Here is a 22,285-nt window from a genome sequence, read left to right on the forward strand (position 1 = left end):
TGTGTCCTCCACCCCTCTCTGCCAATCCCTCCACTGCCTTCCACTCACCCAACGAATAAAATTCAAAGTACTAACAATAATTTACAAAGCCATCCATAACTCTGCCCCTAGTTACATCACTAACCTAGTCCCAAAATACCAACCAAGCCGCTCTCTTCGGTCATCCCAAGACCTCCTGCTCTCTAGCTCCCTTGTCACCTCCTCCCATGCTCGCCTCCAGGATTTCTCCAGAGCTTCTCCCATCCTTTGGAACTCCCTACCCCAATCTGTCCGACTGTCCTCTAATCTATCCATCTTTAGGCATTCCCTGAAAACCCTTCTCTTTAAAGAAGCCTATCCTCCTCCTAAGTAACACTGTTTTTACTTCCTTCATCAGCTCATCCCCCCACAGCTATTACCTTTTGTCTCAATTGACCCTTCCTTTTTAGATTGTAAGCTCTTACAAGCAGGGCCCTCTGATTCCTCTTGTACCAAATTGTAATGTAACTGTAATGTCTGCCCTCATGTTATAAAGAGCTGCGCAAACTGTTGGCGCTATATAAAGCCTGTATAATAATAATAATAATGGAATATGCTTTATTAATGTTGTTGGTTGCTTTAGTGTTGAACAGTAAGGCTCTGTCTGCTGTTTTCCTCTGGAATGAACATGATATGGGTTGGTGGAGCGCTGGACCATAGAGTAGACAAAGGCAGAGGTCAGAGTCAAACTGCTAGAGGCAGCTTAATGTCAACTAAGGTATCCCACAGAGTCTTTGAAATCGTCTGTAGAGCAGTGGTTTCCAAACTGATCCTGAATGTGGCCCTTTGCTAGCTTTTACTCAGTCCCGGGGTACTATTCCTCCCACTGGTACTAAGCACTACTGAGACCAATGATGGGGCACCATTCCTCCCACTGACATGAATTATGGGGCACTATTCCTCCCACTGACCTTAATGATGGGGCACTATTCCTTCCACGGGCACCATTCTTCCCATTGACATCAATAACAGAGCAGTATTCTTCTCACTGGCACTAATGATGGGCACTATTTCTTCTCCTAATGACCACAGGCACTATGTAATTTATTTACTCCTACTGACCACAAAACCTAAGGCATTGTTTATTCCCATTGAATTCAGAGCATTTTCTACCCCCGCTTGCCACAATTTGACCCTTCTGAACAACAGATGCAAAAAAAAACTGAAAACTCAGAATAATTGGGGTCACTCAGTTTGGTGACCCAGATTAATTTGAAATATCCGTTTTGGTTTTATGGCCATTGTCCAGTATACATCGGATCTTACTGCTAGCACACATGCTCAGATGAACAGGGAGTTTTGAGCTCTCCAAACTATTGTATTTTAATTTGTGTCATGAAATACTCAAGGAATCTGTCGCATAGTACAGGAGTTAAATTTAGCTTGTGACAGGTGTACTTTAAACATTTTCACCCAAATATTGGCCTAAATGGCTATTTGTTTGCTAAATATAAATAACAATTATTGACACTTCATAGGTAGATGTAGAGCAAGTGGTGCATGAAAGGCAGCCTAAGGTTATCTTTGTACTAGAGGCAGAGGCATAGCTTGATGCATGTGGGCCCAGATGCAAAAGTTGACCTGGGGCCCCGCACTTCCATCCACTACTTCTAACGTGTGCCAAGATATCATTGCTGTATGGTGGCTCTCTCTCTCCTGCTTTTGGCTGCTTGTGCACACACAGTGGGGGCAGGCAGGCCACACTCTGAGCTGCGTGGTGAAAGCGGTGGGCTTTTATATTAACCACTTGCTTACTGGGCACTTAAACCCCCCTCCTGCCCAGACCAATTTTCAGCTTTCAGCACTAATGCACTTTGAATGACAATTGCGCGGCCATACTACACTGTTCCCAAATAAAATTTTTATCATTTTTTTCCCCACAAATAGAGCTTTTTTTTCGTGGTATTTAATTACAGCTGGGAGTTTTATTTTTTGCTAAACAAACAAAAAAAGATGCAAAATAAAAAAAATAAAAAATCATGTTTAATAGTTTGTTATAAAATTTTGCAAACAGGTAATTTTTCTCCTTCATTGAAATGCGCTGATGTGGCGGCACTGGTGGGCACTGATAGGCTGCACTGTTGGGCACTCATAGGCACAGGTAAGGTGGCACTAATAGGCACAGATAAGGTGGCACCGATAGGCACAGATAAGGCGGCACTGATGGGCAAAGATGGGCACAGATAAGATGGCACGGATGGGTGGCACGGATGGGCACTGATGGGTACCACTGATAGATGGGACTGATGGGCACTGATAGGTGGCACTGATAGGTGGCACTGATGAGCGGCACTGCTGGGCACTGATGGGCGGCACTGCTGGGCACTGATGGGCGGCACTGATGGGCACTGGTAGATGACACTGATGGGCACGGATATGTGGCACTGAGGTGCAGCACTGTTTTTGTGGCAGATTGTGGGCACTGATAGGTGGCACTTTGGGCACTAATAGGTGGCACTGTGGGCACTAATGGGTGGCACTGATGAGTTTCACTTTTTCCCCTACTTAGGTGGCACTGGCAGGGGGCAGGTGGGCACTGATGATCTGGCCGTGATCGGGACTGAAGTCCCTCTCATGACCGCCGGTCATCAGATTTTTGACAGCGCGAGGAGGAAAAATAGCCGATTACCGGCTCTGTTGTGATCACATGATCAGCTGTCATTGGCTGACAGCTGATCACGTGGTAAGGGGTCGGGATCGACCCCTTGCTCCGATCTATGATCAGACAAATCTCATAGACTCGCTGATCACAGAGCGCGCCGCGCGCGCCCCTCAGTGTGCGCGCAGGCCGCTCGTGCACGGGACAACGTCAATAGACGTAGTCCCGGCAAAGCAGGTCCGCGCTGTAGCCGTCATTTGGCTATAGCGTGGATCCCTAGAGGTTAAAGAGAAAACTCAGAGGGCCCGGCCTGGGCTGGATGAACTCTCTGACTTTCAGATTCACCATACAAGCCCACACTTTCAGCTGGTAACTCAAGGTGTGGCCTGCCTGCCCCCACTGTGTGTGCATGAGAAGGGCTGAGCAGGGGCAGGATGAGGTTATGGTACTGGGCTGGGCAGGGCCCCCCACCCCAAAGCACCTTGTCCCCATGTTGATGAGGACAAGGGCCTCTTCCCGACAACCCTGGTTGTTGGGGTCTGCGGGCGGGGGGCTTATCAGAATCCGGGAGCCCCCTTTAATAAGGGGGCCCCCAGGTTCCAGCCCCCTACCCTATGTGAATGAGTATGGGGTACGTTGTACCCCTACCCATTCACCCGGGGAAAAAAGTGTACATAAAAAACACAATACAGGTTTTTAAAATACTTTATTAGACAGCTCCGGGGGTCTTCTCTTCTTCCGTCTTCAGGGGTCTTCTCACTGGACTCCTCCGCTATCTTCTGCTAGCTCTTTTACTAGTGGAGGAGCCCAGCTTTCTCCTTCGCCGCCGCTGCCCGGGGGTCTTCTTCCAACTTCGGGGTCTTCTTGCCGGTCCTCCCGCTTTCTTCTTCCAGCTCTTTTACTAGCGTTGGCCCGGTCTTCTGTCCACCATCTAGGGTGGTGACCCTAGATATAGCAAGAACATTTGATTCATTATTAATGGGGTCTCCCGGATTCTGATAAGCCCCCCGCCCGCAGACCCCGACAACCAACGGCCAGGGTTGTCGGGAAGAGGCCCTTGTCCTCATCAACATGGAGACAAGGTGTTGAGGGCACGTGGCCTGGTATGGCTCAGGAGGGGAGGTGCTCACTCGTCCCCACCCCCTTTCCTGACTGGCCGGGCTGCGTGCTTGGATAAGGGCCTGCTATGGACTTTGGGGGGACCCCCACGCCGTTTTTTCCATACAATAACATATCTGTTTGGCTGCCCTTTAGTTGTGGAAAAGTAATTCCCTCAAAGAACGTATTCATTTGGGTTTCAGCGTCAGGAACTGAGGATGGATCTGTAATCTTCTCTCCTCTAGGACCCCACAATAAAATGACAACTGGTGGTCTGTCTTCACTGTGGACTAGATATGCAAGTAATTTGCCTGCATTTCGACATGCTCAAACATCTCTTGTGTAGAGAAAAAGAGTTTGTGTCTAGCCATCTCATATTGAAGTTGGTAAACTACTCTAGTTTGCAGCTTGAGGAGATCTGCCTGAGCTGGGGAGGGATTAGATGTGAACAGTTGCTCAGTAGAGGATAGTTCTGCTATCGCCTTGTCTGAGGCAGCAGCAGAGTCAGCCTTTAGTTTATTAATGCGAGAGATCAGGAATGTATGTACGTGCAACTTAAGAGTTCCATATTGCAGAAGGCGAGGCAGAGTGATCGTTCTCTAAAAAGTAAAGTTTCCAGTTATTCATTAGCTCATCATCCTCTGGCAGTAGGGAGAACCAGAACGGGTTTAGGTGCCAGGTTCTAGGCGGCCTATCAATGGGTACACTGAGGGTAATCCAGTAGTGACTATGGTCAGAAAGAAGTCTAGGGCAGAAGGCTGCTTCCTTCAATCTGGGCGTGAGAGCCTTCGAGATCAAAATTAAGTCTTTACGAGACATTGTATTGTTGGTGGCTCAAAAACAGGCATAGGTTCTAGTGGAGGGGTATATATATATCTCCAGGTATCAATCAGCTGAAAGGTAGCAATGAGTCTGGAGAATCTGGTGGGAATGTAGAAGGCTAGTAGTAAGAGGGGCTCTCCATAGAGTTTCACTGTTAGAAAAACATAATGCCCCTGTGGGTCAACCAACATTTCACATAATTCAAAGTGGATGGACTTGGCGACCAGGATCGAGACTACCCATCCATGAGATGTGTGGGTCGAATGAAACGCCCACCCAACCCATCAACGCTTTTTTATTTTTAAAGCTTAATTGAATAGGTTGTAGTTACTGTGTAGTTGTGTTACTAAACCCAGGACCCTGCATTCACTATATGTGGTCTCCCAGAGTACACAGAACATGGAAATGCAATTATTTTAGTAAATATAAATTGCTAAATACCTTTTATCAGCAGTAAATGGCAGTCTTGTGACTTCTATCAGTGTCTGGTTAAAGTTTGTAGGAAGGGTTTTAATTCTGCTCTGACTGTCCTATGAGGCTGCAGGACCCCTGGTCCTCTGTCTGGACAATGCTGATTGGCCCTGTTCTGATCACATGCACTCTCCCAAGAAAAAAAATACTCTCTAGCAGTACACCCCAAACAGCATGTGCAGAGTGCCCCCCAAGGCTCTGTACTATCAGCAGATGGATTGGGGACAGCGGAAGAAGGGGAGGATCAGAGCAGAATGGCAAACCACATTTATACACAATGTGGATCAACCCATTAGGTTCCACAGTGAGTATAACAAGCATGCTATACGGCATATACTGACTGACTTTAATGTTGTAAGTTTAGTTACACTTTAAGACCTCATGTACACTGCTGCTGCTAAACGGACGTCGGAAAAATTGAGAACCTTTTGCTGGCGGAAATTTGGCCAGCAAAATTCCGATGGAGCATACACACAGTCGCATTTTCTGACGAAAAGCTCTCATCGGTCTTTTGCTGGCCGACGTTCCGACCATGTGTACGCGGCATAAGAGCTGATTGGCAATTTTAGGTGCTCCAGTTTTAGCAAATCTCCCCCGCTATGTCTTTTCTGCAATAAAAGCTTCCTACTTTTCCCATTTGAAAACTTCTTTAGCATGCCTCAGCCCCGTGATGAATGTCACCTTGGGCTGGTCATTCAAGATGGCCAAAGGTGCTGAACAGTGCGCCTGCGCACCGCTGTCTACGGTGCCTGTCTTTCCGCAAATATCTCCTAAACCGTGTAGGTTTAGGAGATATTTCTTGGACCTACAGGTAAGCCTTAATCTAGGCTTGCCTGTAGGTCAAAGTGTGTTGTAAGGGTTTACAACCACTTTAAACTTACATAAACCATGTCATACACTAAAGTGATCATCATTTTTCAGCTAGCTGGAGATTTCCACTTCCTATTATCACAAAGTGCTGCTCACCCACCTCCAAAATCAAGACAGTTTCTGCTCATGGCAGAACAAAGGAAAACTGAGTATATGGTGCACATTGTAGGTTCAGGTTAAAGAGGGATTCCACCCAAAAAAAAATTATTAAAAGCCAGCAGCTATAAATACTACAGCTGCTGACTTTTAATAAATGGACACTCACCTGTCCCGGGTTCCAGCGATGCCGGCAGCCGAGGCCGATCGATCGCTCGGCTCTCGGCTGCTGCAGTCACCATTCTAGGTGAGGGAATCAGGAAGTGAAGCGAATCGGCTTCACTTCCCGGTTCCCTACTGCGCATGCGCGAGCCGCGCCGCGCAATAGGAAATCTCCGCGCTGTCACTGGGACCCGTGTGTGTCCCAACAGACAGCGCGGCAGGGCAGGAAATGGCGTAGACTCCCACGGAGTCTATGCCCGGAAGTGGGTGAAAATACCTGTCTTTGACAGGTATCTCCACCCCCCTCCCCCCTGAAAGATGTCAATTGTGACACCGGAGGGGGGGAGGGATCCGATCAGCGGAGGTTCCACTTTAGGGTGGAATCCCGCTTTAAGGGTTTGTGGGCATGGTAACTACCCTACGAAAGATGGAGCTTTTGTTTTAAAAGAAAAAATGTACATTAATCTAACATTTTTTGTCTTTCTCATGAGATTATATTATAACAATGGGTGTTGAGGAAATTGTCTCTGTTCCTTTATATTGTCTAATATCCGTATACAAATATTTCAGAATTAAATAGGCTTTCTGTATCTTTATTTGATTAGACAACCTGCCAAATTGCACTAATAATCTCCTTGTTCCTTCAAATGTTCTCTATTTACTCTGTGCCAAAGACACTTGAGGACTGTTCTTCAGTATGATCAAGGCACGCCGGAGAGTTCCTCATAGAATGAACTTCATTTAAATCAATAGCTTGACACATTTAAACCCAAGAAAGCGCATTCAAAGCAAGAACTGCTAATTTGCTTGCAGACACGTTGACATTTGTCAGATCCGCTTTAGGAGCATCATCTCTATCCCTGTCCCTCTCACCAGTCCACCAACGTAATATCAATGCATTGTTTAGTATGAGATAAAAACCATGAAGGAAAAGGAATTAAAAATCAACATAAAGGTATAAAGTACAGGAGCATTGTGATGTAAGTCACTAAACACAATGTATTTTATAAGGCAGTGCAAACCAATTGTGAATAAGCCATAGTCGACACATTTCACTTTTTATAACTTCATGAAAAATGACAGATGATTGCTTTGACTGAAAAGCCTGAAATATACAGTAAAAAGTGCTTGCATTTTTAAAGGAAGTGATAGTGGTTTTGTTTATATTTCCCTGATTTATGGTCAGAGATAATTCTAAATGAATGAATAAAATCCATTTCATTTTCTTTTTTTTCCTCCTTTTTTCATTAGGTATTCATGAAATGCTGCATATTTAGTATTTTTTTATTGAGCAGGGAATGTGCGGGGAAACATGTTTTCAAATCTTTTTCTACTAATTTCAGTGTTTACAGAGTTTGATAACTCAAGCTGAAATTTACACAAGTGAATGAGTCAAAGCAGTTACTCATCCTTATTGGATGTCTGCATTTAAGGTTTCTATCAGAGTTAGCCAAAATGCAGGCAGTTACTGGGTAATTCATAGTGTCCTGGTAATCGTTTGCCATGTATTGAAAGTTTATGTATGAATGTGTGAGAGCATGTTAAGGTAGAGCTCCCCCCTGCTCTACCCAGCTCCACGCTTGTCTGCCCCCCCCCCCCCCCATTGCCACATTTGGCACCGTTCGGGGGGAAACAGGCACCTGGTTTTACAGGTATCCGCTCCCACTTCTGGGCCAGTTCGCCGTGGTGAACTCACCTGGATGTTCAGCGCCACTCCTGCTTTCCCTCATTGCCAGGCTATTCACAAAGTGTAGCGAACTTCACGTATGTGCAGTGGGGAGCTGCGAAAGTCACAAGGCTTTACTGCTGGTTTCCCTTAGCCTAGATGGTGGCAGCAGCACCCGAAAGCCAATTGAAAAATGAGCTTGGGTGAAGACACCGCTGGATTGTGGACGGGTACGTTTCCTAATATTAAAAGTCAGCAGCTAAAGTATTTGTAGCTGCTGGCTTTTAATTTTTTTCTGAAGGAGCCTGGAGCTCCGCTTTAAAGTTTATGGAAGAGCATGTGACTCTGGGCTAATCGGGAAGTCTGTAGCCCTGTGTAAGCTATGACACCAGAAATGCATAAATCACCCATTTAATTTTCTTTCCATTTCTGAGGCTGAACAGAGCAGTATGGAAGTTTTTTGTAGAATTTACGGTAAAGTATAACTAAAGGCAAACTCTTTTTTTTTTAGTTTTTGGATAGAGTGGGGAGGGATTAGAACACCTGTCAGTTTTTATTGCTGTCTGTGGGCCCCATTAAGAGATCCACCATCTCTGTCAGGTCACCTTGAGGCCAGGTGACAGATGCACCCCGTAGGGATTAGGAGTGCACTGCAAGGTTGTGGACCCTACGGCTGACTGCTGCGGACGGGGGTCAAGGTGATAGGAAGGCAGGGCCGCCAGAACAACAAGATGGATCCCACCAGGGTTAGAGCGTAAGATTCCCTGGGGCGCGAATGTCTAAGAGCCAGCAGGTGTTCACCAGAGCCTCGAGTGGTGAGGATGGACTTGGCTGCAACTGGCTCCAGGTCGTGACCCCCAGGGTCCCCCAGCTCACACCCACAGTAGGCAAACAGGAGGATAGGGATGGTGAGGGACAAAGCCAAGGTCGGGGCCACAAGCAGATAGGAAAAGTCAGGGACACGCCAAAAGGTCAGGATCACAGGCAAACAGGGATAGTCAAGGACATGCCAAAGTCGGTAACGGAAAACAATAGAAGAGCACACGGCAGGTAACAGGAAGCTAACACACACAGGTTGATCAGCAGGGTTGGCTAGCAGTGCACAGGTTAATATAGTGTTCTCTGATAGGAGCTAGGGTGGAGCCATGCCAGAGGATGGATTATAAAAGCAGTCAGGTGAGGGTCAGCTGGTCTCTAGAAATGAACACATGGAGACAGGTAAGCAGACAAACTCTATTGCATAACCATGACACTCTATTTGTCCTGTTTATCATTATCACTGTAAGTGAAAGTAAAAGAAAATGCCACATTTTAGGTTGTCCCCAGAAAAGTAATAGAGGGTAAATTTTCCAATGGGGAATATAGTTCTGAGAGGAATTTCCTTAATTTGCAGAGATTTCCTCTTGCTTCCTGATTGGCTATGGGTCAGGAAGTGACGGGAAATCTCCACAATGGGAATGGCTAAAAATAAAAATCTGACAGGGTTTATAATCCACCCATGCTCTATCCAAAATGAAAACAAAAAGTTGTGTCTACAGTTCTACTTTAAGATTCAGAGGGTGATAATCTAAAGGGTAACTCCACTTTTGTGGGATAAAAATGGCAAATGAAAAAATAATATAGCATATACAATTGTGACACAAGTCATATTGCCGTTGAATGTTATTAAAAATGACCTCTCCTTTTTAATCTGCAGTGCTGTAATTTTCTGCAAAATGCAATGCAATAATGCTACCTGGAGGTGTTCTGTAACACAAAATGTGTACAGAATGTATGATTGGCTTACAGATTTTACCAGACATCTGCACTAAGATACAAGTCAGATTTTTGGTATCCCCTGCAAAAAAATGCATTTTTGGTGAGACACTCTCAATAGGAACTCACATCTAAAGGGATGCAGAACCTGCAGTTTTCCTCATTAGAGCCCTACAGGTGAAGCAGCTGGTTGATAATTATGAAACCACTCCCATACACATTCACATGGACACATGGGCACAGACAAATGCAGAGATATCTTCCGAATAACAAAAGGTAGGAATCTGCAACAAAGTTTGTTAAAATCCTTGTAATGTATATAGATCACCCAGAGGGGAATGTTTTTTCTCAGCAAAAGTGGAGTTATTCTTTAGAAAAGAAAAAAAAAAGTTTTGTCAAAATGGAATTTAAGCAATACTGCTTTGTCGCATCACTGTAAAATTATAGTGATCCCCAGTAAGGCAATATATTCACCTTCTAGCCCTTCACAGCTAAACAAATAACCTCCTTCAGAAAACACCTAAAAGTCACATGTAAGTTATATTACGAAGAACATGTTTGGGTAAAAAAGTTATTTTAACTTGCTTTTTAGAAAATGTACTTTAAACTGCCTTTGAGCTATATGCTTTTTTACACCTAAGCTGTTTACTTTTTATTTCAAAGTGTTGTTAATATTGTTTTAATTCCAGTATATTTAATTTTCATCTTTTTACTTTTTTTGCTTTTTTACTTACACAAAATCCATATTATCATCCTGCTTGAATAGTTATCGCATTCTACTATTCTTTCAATTTTTCTATTTAGAAAAGGGATAATAATTAATCCCTTAATATATATCTTTTGTTCTGTTTGATGTTTTTTCTTTTATTCGTTTTTGTGACTTCTTTGAAGCTCGGTTTTAATCATGTGGCTATTCAGAACACATATTGCCTGCAAAGTCTGCAAACACATCCAAACCTTGAATAATATCAATATTGGGCAGAGGATTTGAGATTTTTCAGGTGAATAGCATCAGCAAAATATTCTTTAAAGTTTCCTTCCAAGTAACTTGTACTGTGTAACTTTGAAGTATTGCCCCAGGTAGTATTTACGTGTTTAGTAATGTACCCAGATAAACTCTGGTCCCATCGAAAAATATCTTAATTTATACAACCTCAATTCCCCAAAAAATAGGAAGCTGTGTAAAATCTACATAAAAACAACATGCAATGTTGCAAATCTCATAAACCCATATTTTATTCATAATATATATAAAAAAAAATGTAATGTTTAAAATTAGAAACTGTACCATTTTAAGAAAACAATAAGGTCATTTTAAAATTGGGGGCAGCAACATGTCTCAATAAAGATTGGACAGGGCAACAAGAAGCTGGTAAGGTAAGTAGTATTAACAAGGAAGAGCTGGACGAACATTTTGCAACTAATTAGGTTAATTGGTAACAGGTCAGTAACATGATTGGATATAAAAAGTGCATCTTTGAGAGTCAAAGTGCCTCAGACGTAAGATGGGCAGAAGTTCACCAATTTGTGAAAAGATGCATCAAAAAATTGTCAAACAATTTCAGAATAATGTTCCATAATATAACATTTCAAAGATGTTAAATTTATCATCATCTACAGTACATACTATCAAAAGTTTCTGAGAATCTGGAGAAATCTCTGTGCACAAGGGACAAGGCGGAAATGCAATATTGGATGCCCATGATCTTCGGGCCCTCAGACGGCACTGCATTAAAAACAGACATGATTTTGTGATGGTCATCACTGCATGGGCTTAGGAATACTTCTAAAAAATTATGGTCTGCAAACACGGTTCAGTGTACCATCCAAAAATTCAAGGTACTAGATACACTCTGCTGTCTTCTCTGGGTCAAAGCTCCTTTAAAATGGTCTGTTGCAAAGTGGAAAAACTGTTCTGTGGTCAGACGAATCTAAATGTGACAATCTTTTTGGCAACCATGGACTCCTCATTCAATGGACTAAAGAGGAGAGGGACCTTCCAGCTTGTTATCAGCTCTCCATTCAAAACCTTGCATCTCTTATGGTATGGGGCGCATTCGTGTGTATGGAATGGACATCTTGCACATCTAGAAAGGCACTATCAAAGCTATATCCGGGTTTTTGAGCAGCATATGCTCCCATCCAGACAATGGGGGTTATTTACAAAAGGATAATCCATTTTTCACTGCAAGTGCACTGAAAGTGCCCTTGGAAGTGCAGTCGCTCTAAATTTAGAGGGTGTTGATCTGAAATGAGGGGAAGCTATGCTGATTTTATCATCCAATCATGTGCAAGCTAAAATGCTGTTTTTTATTTTCCTTGCATGTACCCCTCGGATCTACAGTGACTTTACTTCCAAGTGCACTTTCAGTGCACTTGCAGTGCAAAGTGGATTTTCCTTTAGTAAATAACCCCCAATGTCTTTTTCAGGGAAGGCCTTGCATATTTCATCAGGAAAATGCTAAACCACATACTGCATCTATGATAACAGCATGACTTCGAAGTAGAATAATCTGGGTGCTTAACTGGCCTGCCTGCAGTCCAGACCTTTCACTGATTGATAATATTTGGTGCATCTTGAAACAAAAAAAATTTACAAAGATGGCTCAGCGCTTTTGAGCAGTTAGAATCCTATATCAGGCAAGAATACGACCATATTCCTCTTCCAAAACTACAGCAACTGGTTTCTTCAGTTCTCAGACATCTACAGAGTGTTTTTACCATGTGTAGCATCCCCTCTTCTTTTAAACATGGCCCTGTCCCAACATTTTTGAGACATGTTGCTGCAATCAATTTCAAAATTACCTTTTTTTTTTTCTTAAAATTTGTGCAGTTTCTCAGTTTAAACATTTGATATGCTTCCTATTTTCTCTTGTAAGTAAAATGTGGGTTTATGGGATTTGAAAATCATTGCATTCTGTTTTTTTTTTGCAGAGTTAACACTCCCAACTTTTTTGGAATTGGGGTTATTAAGTATACAGTGGGGACGGAAAGTATTCAGACACCCTTAAATTTTTCTCTTTGTTATATTGCAGCCATTTACTAAAATCATTTAAGTTAATCTTTTTTCCTCATTAATGTTCACACAGCACCCCATGTTGACAGAAAAACACAGAATTGTTGACTTTTTTGCAGATTTATTACAAAAGAAAAATACTGAAATATCACATGGTCCTAAGTATTCAGGCCCTTTGCTCAGTATTTAGTAGAAGCACCCTTTTGATCTAATACAGCCATGAGTCTTTTTGGGAAAGATGCAACACGTTTTTCACACCTGGATTTGGGGGTCCTCTGCCATTCCTCCTTGCAGATCCTCTCCAGTTCTGTCAGGTTGGATGGTAAAGGTTGTAGAGACATTTTTAGGTCTCTCCAGAGATGCTCAATTGGGTTTAAGCCAGGGCTCTGGCTGGCCCATTCAAGAACAGCCACAGAGTTGTTGTGAAGCTGTAAAAAACTTTAGAATGCTTTCTTCTGGCCTCCCAATTATGCTCATAGGTTTTCAGTCACACGGGTATCAGATGGAGACTAAAGGTGGCCTTTTCAATACAGATTATATGGCTTGGATCACTGTTTTTACCATCAGTAAATCCCCCCTGAGAAATGCCATGAAACCATTGCTAGAGTGTATGTAATAAGTGGCTACAGGGAAAACGCAGAACTGAGATGCAAGAAAAAATTAAAAAAGACAGACCCAAAATAATGAAGGTGCCACATGACTAGGGTGGGGAATAGTTCACAGGAGAGAGTTAGCTGAGCAGAAACTGCAGGCCTTGCCTGATTGGAAGTCAAGGCTCAGGTGGCAAAGAGGAGTTGCAGGAACTGCTGGTAGTTCTTTCTGGAACGTCAGTAAGGGAAGAAAGAGTCCCTATGGCCTTTCTCATTTAGGCCTCATATACACTGCAGCTGGTAAACTGACGTTTAGAAGCATTTGGGAATTTTTTTCAGCAGCCCCTAAACTCTCCTCAATGTTCTTTTATGTGTACATGTACACTCAGGCGTTTATGGTAGTTTAGAAGCAGTTGAGGTTAGAAGAATTTTTTGGAAAGCAAAAAATTCAAGATAGTAGTTTAGTGGCATTTGAAATGCCAAATGCTTGTAACCGTGTGCAAATGCTGTAAATCGCATTTTATAAGCATTTTCGTTTATAGGAATTTTGAATGAGGAAACATTTCTGACCATTTGCAACGTGGACAAAAACAGACTTTCCAGAACCCATGTATATTGTTGGCTGCAAGGAGAGAGAGAGAGTAAGAACATGCTGCTGGTGGTGGGGCTTTGGTGAGATGCCAGGAGTCTAAACAGACCCTTGATGTTCCTCTTTTGAGGCAGAGGGGAAGAGGATGGTGCACGGGGAGGGGGATCGTTGCGGGGGGAGGAAGAAAGTATAGGAACTGATCAGGTCTCCTTGAGACAGCTGAAAGCCTGCCGGAGGGAGAGGAGAAGAAGCCGGTTACTGTAATTGCCCCCTGCCTCTTCAATCACCCCCTCTCTAGCCCGCATTCGATTCTCCTGCTGCCTGAGCCCTCCTGCTGTTCAACATCTGGTACAAGAGGACTGGTGGCTTTAGTGGTGGCACTGGTATCAATTTTTTAACAGGGGCTCAGTTTCTTGGGAAATGATGAATAGTCAATTCTGAAGCTGTTCTTGAACCGGTGGGGTGTGGCTGGGGACAAGGGTGGAAATTTAGTAAAGCCTATGTGACTAGCAGAAATCTAAGACCCCCTTCTTGTAACCAGCAGTTGTTATATTATTTACTTGGTATGTTTTTGTCATGGTCATTGTTAATTTGAACTGTTAATTGTTTTGTGGTAGTTTAACCACTTGCCAACCAGCAGTTGTACATATACTGCTGGCCTGCAGGTTTCCTGGTTTACAGGTGTGTGTGTGCACCCCCTGCTTCAGTATCAGTTAGGGCCAGTCCCTGACTGCCGGCCACACTATCACAAGCACACTATAAGTCTCTGATCACTGCCATTACTAGTATAGTGTCTGTCCAAGTTCGTATCCTGGTCACAGTCAGAACAGACTTGTAGTATCCTTCCCAGTGCCTGGATGCAGCTGGGGGTATCCTCTCCAATGACTGGGCCCATAACCTATTATGCAGAATATTGAAATCATGCAATAGAAGCTTCTTGGATACAGCAAACGGCTACTTTTATGGAGAATATCTTTATCATGGCTTTACATCATATAGACAGAAACAGGAACTAGGAGCATACAACTACATACACTTAGAGAGAAAACACTTCCTCGAAATACATTACCATAGATACACACTACAGGGCCACCTGCTGGATAGATAGGTATAATGCATACACTATATATAGTGTATATGCAGTACTTTACATGACATGTTGTTCTTCCAACACTTAGTACTGTCCTGCCATTTTAGCACTTTTAAAAAAAAAATGTGATAGGCAGTCAAAATCAGAGCTGCTTAAAAGCTGCGTAAATTCCAATATATATATATATATATATATACACCATAGTTTATAAACACCATCATTTTCAAACGGACCAATTAAAGTGGTTGCAAACCCTTTACAGCCACTTTAACCTACAGGTAAGCCTAAATTAAGGCTTACCTGTAGGTGCTTGAAATATCTCCCAGACCTGCACGGTCTAGGAGATATTTGCAAATCGCTGTATGGTGATTTCTTCTGCGCATGCGCTGGAGTTAGAAAGGGCACACTGTGCCATTTCTAGCTTGGGTCATGCCGTCAAAGGCGGCTCATGCAGGAGTGAGGTCACACGACTCCAGCAAGTCACAGAGCCAGAGTTCGCGGCCCCGGAAGGAAGAGGGGTGAAGAATGGGCGCTCGTTACTAGCAAGGAAGACTGGGACATCGCGGGCTTCTCCTGCAGGTAAGTGTCACATAATGGGCTACTATGCAATGCATAGTAGTCCATTATGCTTTACCTTTACAGGGAGACAAAGAAGAAGTAACACCCATCAGGGTTTACTTCCTCTTTAATATACACTTATTGGGATTTTGTTTTTACTAAAGACATGTAGCAGAGTACATCTTGAGCTGAGTTTATGAAGACAATTGATTTGATTTTATAACAAATAGTAGTACATTTTTTTTTTTTTTTCAAAATCTTTGTTCTTTTTTCATTTTATATAATAAAAAAAAAGAAAAACCCTGTGGTGAGTGGCAAACAATGGTCTGGTCATGAAGGGGGTAAAACCTTCCAGAGATCAAGTGGTTAGACTCTTGTCACACATGTCCATATGTCCATATGTTATTTGGGAATTTAATTAAGGGAGCAAGAGATCAAGACCAATAAATTCATCCATCAAAATGTGAACCAGAATTGTACTGAATAACAATCGGCCGTGATCAGGTTTTGCTTTATGTACCTTCTGAACCTCCAGGATTGGTATGACTGTTAACATGAGTATTCTATGGGTTTGATTTACTATGGTAGCATGGTGGCCAATCAGCTTCTAACTTTAGCTTGTTCAGTTAAGCTTTGACAAAAAAACCTGGAAGCTGATTGGTTTCTGGGCCAGATTTTGCACTCTCTAGTTTTAGTAAATCAACCCCTATGTTTTTGGGAACATTAATCATGCATAATTCTGTGACATACTGTATCAGGAGATCTAAATATTGCATTTCTCTTATTTATGTTAGTTTATACTTTGTCAAACATACGCTTGGATTTATTGTAAACAACATTATGTAGCAATGTGTATGTCTCCTGTTGTATTTTACCCAAATTTTTTTTTGAAAAATAAAAAATGCATAAGAAAAAACAAATGCCGATTGTTTATGATAAATAGTGCTTTCAAGCTAGGGTTTACATGTAGTTTAAAGTGGGTATCACATTAAAATTCACTCATGAGCAGTGGCGGCCCGTCCATAGGGGGCGCCCGGGCGCCGCCCCCCCCCCCCCCCTGTGTGGTCACAAAAAAAAAAAAAAAAAAATATGTAAAAAAAAAAAAAAGTTTTAAAACTGCCCCTTTAAAAAAAAAAAGTTCTTTAAGGAAGTGCACTGTGCTCGAGCGCCGGTCACAGTGCACTATGGGAACCGCCACGCCAATGCAATCATGAGATTGCAGACGTGGCGCTTCATTTGCGGGCGTTTAGCCCGCCTCAGGACGCTTTCTGAAGCGCTGAGTAGCTTCCGCCCGGCGCTGTAGTATGTGTTACTACGGCCGGGCAGGCAGTTTGATTGACATCTGAGTTGACTCAGATGTCACTTCCTGTCTTCTCTCTCCCATTTCACCTGAGAGAGGAAACAGGAAGTAAGAGGAGTAGAGCGGTGTGCAGGAGAGGAGCGGCTGCGGAGAACACCGGAGAGGAGCACACAGTCAGGTAAGTGGGCTTCGGGTGTGTGTGCGGGTCCTGGGCATACATGGGACTATTGTCTGAGCTCTGCATTGTCCGGACCAGGCGCCAGCGACAAATACCTGGATGTTCCTGCTCATACAACAGATAATTATCTCCTGGCCACTCCGACCTGTCCTCCCTGTAATGTGCCTTGCGGCGGAATGGCCACAGGAGAGCAACAGCACACCTATGTGTAACATTATTCAGGATTACAGACTTCTGGATAGACATATCTGTGTGTATATATGTGTACCACTACCCAGGATTGCAGAGTGCTGTATAGATATATACTGTGTATTTATAGGTATACCATTATTCAGGATTGCAGACTTCTGTATAGCTATCTATGTATAGATGTGATATTATCCAGGTTTTGCAGACTCACATGGATTGCAGAGTGCTGTATTGATATCTATATGTATAGGTGTACTATTATCCAGGATTGCAGAGTGCTGTATTGATATCTATATGTATAGGTGTAACATAATCCGATATTTCAGAGTTATATATATATATATATGTGTGTATAGGTGTACCATTATCCAGGATTGCAGAGTGCTGTATATATATCTATGTATAGTATACATAGATATATATATACAGCACTCTGCAATCCTGGATAATGGTACACCTATACACACACACATATATATATATATATATATATATATATAACTCTGAAATATCGGATTATGTTACACCTATACATATAGATATCAATACAGCACTCTGCAATCCTGGATAATAGTACACCTATACATATAGATATCAATACAGCACTCTGCAATCCATGTGAGTCTGCAAAACCTGGATAATATCACATCTATACATAGATAGCTATACAGAAGTCTGCAATCCTGAATAATGGTATACCTATAAATACACAGTATATATCTATACAGCACTCTGCAATCCTGGGTAGTGGTACACATATACACACAGATGTGTCTATCCAGAAGTCTGTAATCCTGAATAATGTTACACCTATACATATAGAACTCAGTAATTCTGAATACACAGCTACAATGTTACACTACTGTTTTAATATATACAGTTTCTATACAGCTCTCTGCAATTCTGGGGCAATGATACGCCTATACACAGTTATACACAGGTATGCCTATACATAACCCTGTATTTCTGGATACATAGATAATGTTAGTACAGTATGTCTTTGTACACAGCTACTGTATTTGCAGACAATGAAATTCTGGATACACGCCAATATCATTCTACAAATTCTGGGTGTGGCTTATGAGAAGTGGGAGGGGTCAACCGTGGATGGGCGGGGTCTTGCGCCCCCCCATCCTAAAACTTCACCAGCCGCCACTGCTCATGAGTCAGTAGAGAACATATGAGCATTGAGAAAATAAGACTTGTTATCAATTGTGGCAAAAAAAAAATAAAGAATCCTGTTTCCTTATATGATCATTGGCTACCAGGAGTATTATTGATCTTTCATATTAGCAGATAGTTTACTTTTATTTTCAGTAAAATAGATGTTTTTTTTTAATTCACTGGTCTAAACAATCGTGTTAAAAAAAAAAAACACAAAAAAATCCCATACTAATATACTTTTGGTAACACTGTATTGAAAGAATAAATTAAAAAAAATCATAAAAAAGAAAATTATAATATGCTTTTCTGCACTGGTGACAGTATGTAAAAAAAAAAAAAAAAAAATTGATAATTTTTTTTCTTTTAATTTCTTCATTTTCAAAAAATAGTGAAATACTAAATACCTTGGCATTTCTACTTTCCAAAAAGGGGTAATTTGGGGAATGTTTGTACTGTCCTGGTATTTTCCTCAAGAAATGGGATAGGCCATCAGTACATCACCACTAATCGATTTTCAGATATATACCATAGTTTGTAGACTCTTAACTTTCCTACAGACTAAATAATATACACTGATTTGGGTTATTTTCACCACAAAATGTAGCAGAATATATTCTGGACTACATTTATGGGAAAAGATGATTTATTTGCAAAATGTTATAACGGATACAAAGAAAAACATGTTTTTTTCAAAATTTTCAGTCAATTTTATTTACTCAGAAAAAAAAAAAAAAAACAGTGATGATTAAATACCACCAAAAGAAAGCTCTATTTGTGTGAAAAAAATTATAACAATTTTATATGGGTACAGTGTTGTGTGACCGCACATTTGTCATTCAAAGTGTGACGGTGCTGAAAGCTGAAATTTGGCCTGGGCAGGAAGGAGGCGAAAGTGTTCGGTATGGAAGTTGTTAAGACGGTCTTTGAGCAGACTGCTAAAATGGGATTGATGCTTTGTATGTATAACTATATTTATGTTCATAATTCATAAATATATGTATGAACATATAGTTCATTAAAAAAAAAAGTGTAAAATAGTTTAGAAAAATCTATACATGTTAAAATTAATTACATTTAAGCTTGTGTCTTTCACATTTACAGTGAAAAACATGCACTAGTCTATAATTCTCATTTACTAATTCATATAATGTTGTGTCTGTTCCGACCCCCTCAACTATATCAGGATGACAGACAGCACAGTATGGATAGAGAAATATATGGAAAGTTCTTATTTCAGTATGGAAGCAGAACAAGCCCCCCCAATCCCCTGTGATAATAGCAAAAGATCAAAACCGATCTTTTCTGCACTGCTGTTAGTATTATATTACATATACTGATACTGGGCAAAATGGGTATAAAGAAAGTAGAAAAGTTCAGATGGTTGACATTCCCTAGGGCAGTGATGGCGAACCTTGGCACCCCAGATGTTTTGGAACTACATTTCCCATGATGCTCAACGACACTGCAGAGTGCATGAGCATCATGGGAAATGTAGTTCAAAAACATTTGGGGTGCCAAGGTTCGCCATCACTACCCTAGGGTAATAAATGTACATTTAGAGAATGGGGATCTCAGTAGTTGGGGTAAACATCATATTGTATTGAGACCATGACAGAAAAACTGACCACCTGCGATAAAACCGATTTTAGTAACAATGGCCATCCAACTGGGATTGATATATATATTTTATAATGTAACTTTATAAACACTCCATCACTTGCATAACCACACCTAACCCTTTTCAGAATGCTGCTCTGCAGTGCAGGTGCATTGCCAAATGCCAGCCCATAAAGCCCCATCCTCTTTTGGCTCTAATAATAACTATTGATTCGGGATTGTTTATGCCAGTTTGTAAGTCCTGGCTATGTTTCCGATAAACGCAATGTATTTATACTGATGTTATTTTTTTCCCCCTCTCTCTCCAGAATCAAGCTTCTTACTGGGGAATGCACAGATTGTGGACTGGCCTGTAGTATATAGTAATGACGGTTTCTGTAAACTTTCTGGATTCCACAGAGCTGACATCATGCAGAAGAGTAGTACATGCAGGTTTGTATCCGTCATCTAAATTACACTTACTGTATAAAGCATGTTTATGGCCATTATTAATGACTGTTTCTAAGTTTTGAAGGGATCTGTAGTAGTGTCAGGAGATGGGATTTCAGTATCAGCATGACTTTGCCCCTGTACCAGCTCCATAAAGACATAGTTTCATGAGTTTGGAGTGTAGAAATTTGGGTGGCTTGTGCAGAGCCCTGATCTCAATCCCATTGAACCCCTTTTGGATAAATTGGAATGCCGACTGTGAGCCAGGTCTTCTCATCCAACATCAGAGCCTGACCTCACAAACGTTCTTTTGGCTAAACGAATACAAATTATCACAGAGATACTCCAAACTCTTGTGAACAGGGAGGAAGGGGCAAGATGATATTGATACCCATGGTTTTGGAATGTAATGTCCAACAAGCTAGGTGTTTTGGTGTTGTGTCAACAGTCAGCCTTTTCACATGAAAGAGTGGAAGATAGCTTCCCACTTTTCTATCTAGATAATAATTTTATGCCATAATTTCCAGCCCTATTGAGGCCATATATAGCAGGGGTAACAGCTGTGCCCCTTTTGACTTCCCCTCCTGAATGTAATCTTTGATTTTGCCCTTGGGTCAGTCATGTTATGTGAGGAGAAGGTGGTACTTCAGATATCTCTCCTTTTTAGGAAATGGATAAAGATTACACATCTGTAAGGCCCCTTTCACACATGCGGACAGTATGTTCGTATTTCCTCCATCCGTTTGCAGATGAAATACGGACATACATGCATCCCTATGGGATAGCGGGTGTCTGCGGATGAACATCCGCAGACAACCGCTATTGTCCGCTTCCGCTATTGCCCGATTCTGCAGACGGAGGAAAATCCTATTTTTCTATCCGTCTGCAGAGCGGATCGGATGAACACGGACAGACAGTCCGTGTTCATCCGATCCCCCATAGAGGAGAACGGAGAGCTGACAGGGCGGTCCCTGCACAGTGTGCCGGGACCGCCCTGTCTGCCGCCGGCTCAGCGGGGGCAATGGAGTGATCCCTGCTGAGCGAGCGGATCATCATGGGGCGGATCATTAATTATTATTATCTAATAGCAATAGTGTCTCTTCACACACACAGTGTGGCACAGCCCCACCCCCACTCTCTCTTCTCATTGGCTCAGTGGCAGTGATTAACAGTAGAGCAAACCAATGGCTCCTGATGCTGCTGTTTCAGCCAATAAAGAGGAAGAGAGCCCGGGAGAGCTACTGCTCTCGTGCACATTGCTGCGCACAAAAGGTTTTTTACTTTCATGCGTAAAATGCATGAAGGTAAAAAACCTTGAGCCTTGACAACCACTTTAAAGCATCCCTCCATTTGGAAGTTGTACACGTAGGATCTATTACCGGCACTGTGAGCAGATTCGATGCAAAGCTAAGTATGCTACAAATCAATATAGGTCTCTGCATATTAGTGCCAAATTGGCACGTGTTCCACTTGGCTAACAGCTCTTAAGTCTCTTTGACAAGAAGGTTAAAGAGGGAAATAGTTCCTGTTCAAGGTTTGTCTGCCTTGTCCTGTCAGTGAAGCGAAGGAGCCTTTATCTGGCTTATTTTACTTGTAGAGGGGCAGAAAAAAATTGCAAGCACATTTTTTTTCCTAAATTTGATCCTGAAGCTTCAAATTACTTTTTATGTTTTCCATGGAGGCTCTGATCAAATGCAATCATTTTGGGGGCATGCACAATGTTTCATACAGTTTTTTCTTGCTGTGTGTTTATTGTTTCTCAGCAGGGATAACTTGCTTATAAGAGAGCAGAGCAATCAATATATGACTGTTTAATACTTTTTGATGTATTGCAGCATACCACTACTAAGGTTTAAATAGATTGTCTTATGTATGTTTTTATTTTTTTATAACACAGATATCCTTCTACTATAGAAAAGTAGAATCATTTCTCTAGGGCCATATTGATTTAAAGCAGAATTTGGTGCATTCTCATCATGCGTGGATTTTCACATTTGACATTTGTAAT

At 42.0% G+C, this 22,285-nt stretch overlaps 1 protein-coding gene across 2 annotated transcripts in view; it reads left to right on the forward strand.

Annotated features, from left to right (window-relative positions):
* KCNH5 (potassium voltage-gated channel subfamily H member 5) overlaps positions 1-22,285 on the forward strand; it is a 518,579-nt gene that overhangs the window by 86,360 nt on the left and 409,934 nt on the right. For both annotated transcript variants that reach the window (XM_077464367.1, XM_077464368.1), the window contains exon 2: positions 20,157-20,280. In XM_077464367.1, coding sequence (XP_077320493.1) covers positions 20,157-20,280 — 124 coding nt within the window. The remainder of the gene's footprint in view (positions 1-20,156; positions 20,281-22,285) is intronic.

This window comes from Lithobates pipiens, unplaced genomic scaffold (assembly GCF_037356315.1).
Source record: "Lithobates pipiens isolate NorthernLeopardFrog02 unplaced genomic scaffold, aLitPip1_a1.2 Scaffold_30, whole genome shotgun sequence".
Lineage (NCBI taxonomy): Eukaryota > Metazoa > Chordata > Amphibia > Anura > Ranidae > Lithobates > Lithobates pipiens.